Consider the following 6,000-nt stretch of genomic DNA (forward strand, 5'->3'; position numbering starts at 1 on the left):
GAGGCAGGGGTCTTAAAAACAGTGCCAGGGGGCGCAAGGAGCAAGCCAGGGGACACAGCTGCTGCAACCAAGGGCGATCCCTAAATGACATCCATTCACAGGACAAAGTGTACTTGAGCTAAGGTGGATCGGAAATCCATCCCCATTCGCCAAACTCTAAATTAGGCCCTTTATCTTGGACAGGTTTAAAACTCCAGTCATATATGATCTTTTGCTTGTGATATTGCCTAAATGCAAAGATAGTAAACTGATGAAGTGATGCAACGAATGGTATGAACAGATAATGACTGAAACTGATTTTTGTGTCTTCTTTTTCCAGTGGTACACGGACAAGGACCATTCAATCTCAGGAACTGGAAGGCAACACCTATACACCCATATGACTCATTTTTTAAAGCAATGTTTTTCTCTCCCGTAGAGACATTTATGTGTGACCACATTTTTCCTACACACAGGGCCTTGAAAAGCTGATGGCTAATCAGTTTTGAACGACCTGTTTTCATATCCCAGAAGACTGTAGCTTTAATTATGATCATGCAAAATTCAATCAGGAAAGAAGTTGAAAAGCTGTCATTTTTTTATTCTCATTTTCACAGAAGGTATGAATAATGTCCTAAGTAAAAAGTGTTTTTACTACGATTGGAAATGGTGGTCCTTCATTTTATTACCATTAAAAATTACGGCCTTTCATGTTTTGTGGTTTGCAGAGCAAGGGCTTGATTTAATGTCTGATGGACAGCGCTTCATCCATCAGGGTGGTTAAGAATATTACATCCGCCACCCTGACTGAGTATGGCCTGCCACATTTAGAGATTACCGTAGGCCCGGTTGCCATCGCTTTAAATTGGAAAGAAACGCCATTGTAACAGTTCCTGTCAATGTACAAAAATTATGGTGGATGACGGTCATAAATTATGATGGCCAGTCACCAAACTTTTCAAAATATTTTGTTTTTCTGAAACTAACTCCCAAAGCTGGAGTTTGTTTCAGAGAAACAAATACTACTGAGCCCCTGAGGTTTTTCATGGCAATGATGGACAGGAAAAAGGACATTACATTGTCCACCTTTAATAAGACGGACGGTGTAATGTCCTTCCTACCATGGCCCCTACTCCATCAGGACATAGGAGGAATTTTTCCATCGACTAAGCCAATGGGGGATTGGAGGACAGGGTACTCCGTCACCTGTGAAACTGAGTAATCTGTCCGTCAAATTCTAAATCGAGGCTTATGTTTTTTGGTGGGTTCTCTGTATTTTTAACAGCTCAAAAGCTGGAAAATGACAACTTCTTAAAAAAATAAAATACAACATTTCTATATATGATTTTATTTCTTATTACCTGCACTAGAATTTGAAAGAAACCAGTGATAAATCGATCTGTTGTATGTATATGAGCACACTCTGCATGCTTTGCAACATAGATGTGGACAGAGCAAATCAGTGAATACTGTATGCCTTATGAAAAGTGTAAATATCCTTGAATAAGATGATTCTACTTTTAACAGGAATTATGAAAGTACTGTATATCAAATCCTGAAAGAGTAGACCAATTTGGACCTCACTGGACACATAGGCCTTCATTATGAGCCGGTTAGAGAGGTATCTCTAGAGCAGAGGTCTTCAAACTTTTGAAGGTTGAGCCACCCCAGCTGAATTTTTTTAAATGTCGGGCCCCCCCCACCACCTGACAGAAATTTCTGGAATTTGGTACACTACATAATCGACCGCCACCCGCATATCCCTGGCCATATCCAGCAAATAATGTTCAAAACAATGAGTGTTTCCTCCTTCTCCATGAATTCCCTCACTACCACTCACCAACAATGCACCTCATCTCTCTATAGCACCTTTCTGGCAAACATATAATTTTTTTATAGTGCTACTCATAGTTTCATCATACTCAGGGGCATATGTACAAGCCCCTATTGACACCACACCGTCACTTTTTAAGACATTGTGGTGGTGATGGGGGCATTGCCGTATTTACACGACAGAGTTAAGCCACTTAACTTGGCTTAACGCTGCCTTGTAAATAAGCCACAACCACAAAGGACCGCCAAACTCCATCACATCATCCTGGCTGCTCTGATGTGGACAGCACCACAGGTGACCAACTCATAGCAACCCGGCATCAGCTTTCATGAGCCAAGCTCCACTCCCCACAGAAACTCAAAGTTATCTGCAATGAAAGCAACTGTAGCCCACAAGGCTCTGCCACCATACAAAATCAGGTAGCTGCTGAGAAAAGGAAAAAAAGGAGGAGGTGGCAAGGGGAGGAGGCTCATTTACAACCAAAACCTTAGTGAATTCCGACAAGAGAAGATAAAGTCCAAAGTCCACATTTGTAAAGCGCACAATCACCCGTAAGGGTCTCTAGGCGCTGGGGGGCCGTCGGGAAGATTAAGCGAGCTATTGCCCAGAGTCACATGGTGCTGGGCTGACCTGCCGCCGGAGCCGGGGATCGAACCGTGGTCCTCAGATTCCAGCGTCAGTCGCCCTGGCCGCGGCGCCACACCTCTTCCTAGATAATGTATTAAAACATTTAACTACTTAATAACTTCCAGTCAGGTTTCTATAATCGTTTCTATGATGGACACAATCCCAAAACTGTAATTGTCAATATTGTGAATGATGCTCACCAGACACTTAACACATTAGAGACATGATGCCAGTGTCTTAAGAATCTCAGAGGTGTGTTTCACATTCTGTATGAAATCTTTTTGAGCACTCTCCACAAGATTGCCAACTGTGTAATTAACTTTTTGTTTCTGGCGCACAATTGATGTCGGTTTGTGAAAGTACCAGCAATATGACAGCAACACCCAATATGTATCAATAAAGATAAAGACAGCACATAAAATAACTCGTCACAATTTTAACGTGATAATTTGCCTCGGAAGATAGGGGGTTAATAATTTGGCTGTCAGGCATGTTAAAATGGGCACAGCCTTATAATGTATTATTGCTCTGTTTAGATAGGAAAAAACAACAAAGGGCTGCTTCAAACAAGAAAAAATAACTGATTAAAGCAATCCTTTTCAGTCGGGGAAAACCAAATGTGCATCTTTTATTCACTAAAATCCAAATTTGCTGGGTCGCCTACAGCTGAGCACTTCCTGTTCAGGCTAGTTGGGTTAAGAGCCCTTTACTTCAGCTCCAGACTGACTCTCGTCTCTTGCATGAAATGCCCTTCCCCATAGCATTAAGCAATCACTGCATAAGAATGTCTCACGGGGCAGAAAGACGACAGTCTCAGCACTATTTGGGCTGCATAATTACGGTATATCACATCCTATCATGACCGAGAGGGCTGCGAGGACCTCCCGCCAGTATATGCATAGCCATGAGAAAAGTAAAAGGCCAGCAACCTCCTTCCCACACCCTTCACACCTAGTAGTGTTCATGAGGAGTTCGAATGTTGTCAGGAGACAACTACAGTTACCAGGGGCCCGAGCTGGGGCAGGGGCTTAGGTTGAGGGAGGAAATAAATATCGGAAAGCACTGCAAATGTTAGCGCGTTAGTACGCTACAATGACCTAGTCACATACCTCAGGACAGTACTGTAGCTGCAATTTATATGCAGTTACGGAGAAGTATTTTTAACATGCAATTGATCACAACAGTTAATACATTACCCTCTCCCAGGCACTTACTGATTATTCATCATGATCATCACTGGGCAGAAGTGCTCGGATGGTGGCTCTGGGTCCCAGTTGCTTTAGATTTTACTTCTCTACCGCAGATGGCTGTATCAGTAGCTCTTAGCCTGGCCTGCAGCCCTGCACTGCCTAAAGCAAAAGCAGTATTTTTAATCCTCTATACTAGCGCTGAAAACGGGTCAGCATTGCGGCGAGGTTAGTAGGAGCAGGAGCTCCAGCTCCACAGAACTTCAAAAAGCGCGGGCAGCAGGAAGTCAATTAACTTTACCAGTGGGCACCCGCTGCAGTGACGTCAGTTTAAGTTCGACGCCACCTGTCTGCCCGGGTTTTAAAAGACATTTTTCCTGTTAATGAGTCTTTTCACCCCTTCTTCGGGCCCCTGCAGCTCCACTCTGCCGTTTGTTTCTTCAATCAGTGGAGGACAAAGGTGAGATTTACGGAGGAGTGCGCGCCCCCCCTGAGACGGTGTCGGGCCCCCCCAGGGGGGCGCGCCCCACAGATTGAAGAACTCTGCTCTAGAGCATGGGTACTCACAGTACGGCCCGCGGGCCGGTGGCGGCCCGGCAAGCCTTCCTCTGCTGCAGCGCGACTCTGAGAGTCTCTGCTGCTCTGTGGGGGTCAGGCAATTCTCGCAAAGCCAGAGTGGAGCTGCAGGGGCCTAAGATGCGGTGAAATACAACGAAGCCTCATTAGCATACAAATGGCCTTTAACGACCTGTGAAGTGCTTGGGTGCGGCTGTGTGTGTGTGTGCGCACCTGGAAGCTGTCCCAGCCCCGGGTGGCATGCAGGAAGGGTGAGATGACAGAGGGTGACAGAGGGAGAGGGAGGGAGGGAGGGAGTGAGGGAGGGGGAGAGCGAGGGAGAGAGGGAGTGAGGGAGGGGGAGAGCGAGGAAGAGAGGGAAACAGGGAGTGAGAGAGGGAGGGAGAGTGAGAGGGGGGGAGTGAGAGGGGGAGAGTGAGAGAGGGGGAGTGAGGGAGGGGGGAGTGAGAGAGGGGGGAGTGAGAGAGGGGGGAGTGAGAGGGGGAGTGAGAAAGGGAGGGAGTGAGTGAGAGAGGGAGGGTGTGAGAGAGAGTAAGACAGAGGGAAGGAGACAGAGACAGACAGGGGGAGTGAGGGAGCGAGGGAGTGAGGGAGGGGGAGAGAGGGAGAGGGAGCGAGAGAGGGAGAGGGAGCAAGAGAGGGAGGGGAGAGGGAGCGGGAGAGGGAGAAAGAGAGGGAGCAAGGGAGGGAGGGAGTGAGAGAGGAGGGAGTGAGTAAGAGAGGGAGGGAGTGAGAGAGAGACAGACAGAGGGGAGGAGACAGGGACAGACAGACAGACGGAGGGATGGAGAGAGGGAGTGAGGGATTGAGGGAGGGGGAGAGGGAGCGAGAGAGGGAGCAAGAGAGGGAGAGAGAGTGAGAGAGGGAGGGAGAGCAGGAGAGGGAGCGAGAGAGGCAGCGAGAGAGGGAGGGAGAGAGGGAGGGAGCAAGAGAGGGAGCAAGAGGGGGAGCAAGAGAGGGAGCAAGAGAGGGAGGGAGAGAGGGAGGGAGAGAGGGAGTGAGAGAGGGAGAGAGGGAGAGAGAGAGACGGACAGAGAGGGGGTGAGGGAGAGTGAGAGAGGGAGTGAGAGAGAAAGGAGTGAGAGAGAGGAGTGAGAGAGAGGGAGTGAGAGAGAATGAGAGGGAGTGAGAGAGACAGACAGGGAGGGAGAGGGAAGGAGCGAGGGAAGGAATGAGGGGGGGAGGGAGAGAGGGAGCAAGGGAGAGAGAGAGGGAGTGAGTGAGAGAGGGAGGGATAGAGAGAGAGAGTGAGAGATAGAGGCAGTGAGAGAGGGAGAGAAGGAGTGAGAGAGAGAGAAGGAGCGAGAGAGAGACAGACAGAGGGAGGGATTGAGCGAGGGAGGGTGGAAGTGAGGGAGAGAGAGAGGGGGAGAGAGAGGGAGTGAGACAGGGAGCGAGGCAGCGAGAGAGGGAGGGGGGGGCGAGAGGGGGCGAGAGAGGGAGCGAGAGAGGGAGAGAGGGAGGGAGAGAGAGCGAGAGAGAGAGCGAGGGAGGGAGATAGATGTGTGTATGCCGGGTCTGGTGGCTCAGTGGATGAAGGCATCCACTGCAGGGACCTGTGATCAACCTCATGGTCATAGTTTTTTTTTGTTGATCTAGCCCGCCCCCTCCCCCACTGACCCTGCCCCCACCGGTGCGGCCCTCGGACACAAACCACACTGTAAATTTGGCCCCCGAGAGAAATTATGTGAGTACCCATGCTCTAGAGTGATATCACGCCAACTGAATCTGATTGCGCTAGTATTCCCATACCCAAAATTACAGTGTTTGGGAATCCCTGTCCTGATTTTACTGGGT

The 6,000-nt window shown here is 48.7% G+C and overlaps 1 protein-coding gene across 1 annotated transcript in view; it reads left to right on the top strand.

The window, feature by feature from the left end:
* FAP (fibroblast activation protein alpha) overlaps window positions 1-639 on the top strand; it is a 662,945-nt gene extending 662,306 nt beyond the window's left edge. The window contains exon 26 of the mRNA XM_078681652.1: window positions 320-639. Coding sequence (XP_078537778.1) covers window positions 320-418 — 99 coding nt within the window. The 3' untranslated portion in view covers window positions 419-639. The remainder of the gene's footprint in view (window positions 1-319) is intronic.
* The last annotated feature ends 5,361 nt before the right edge of the window (window positions 640-6,000 follow it).

The sequence above is a fragment of the Lissotriton helveticus genome, chromosome 3_1 (genome assembly GCF_964261635.1).
Source record: "Lissotriton helveticus chromosome 3_1, aLisHel1.1, whole genome shotgun sequence".
NCBI lineage: Eukaryota > Metazoa > Chordata > Amphibia > Caudata > Salamandridae > Lissotriton > Lissotriton helveticus.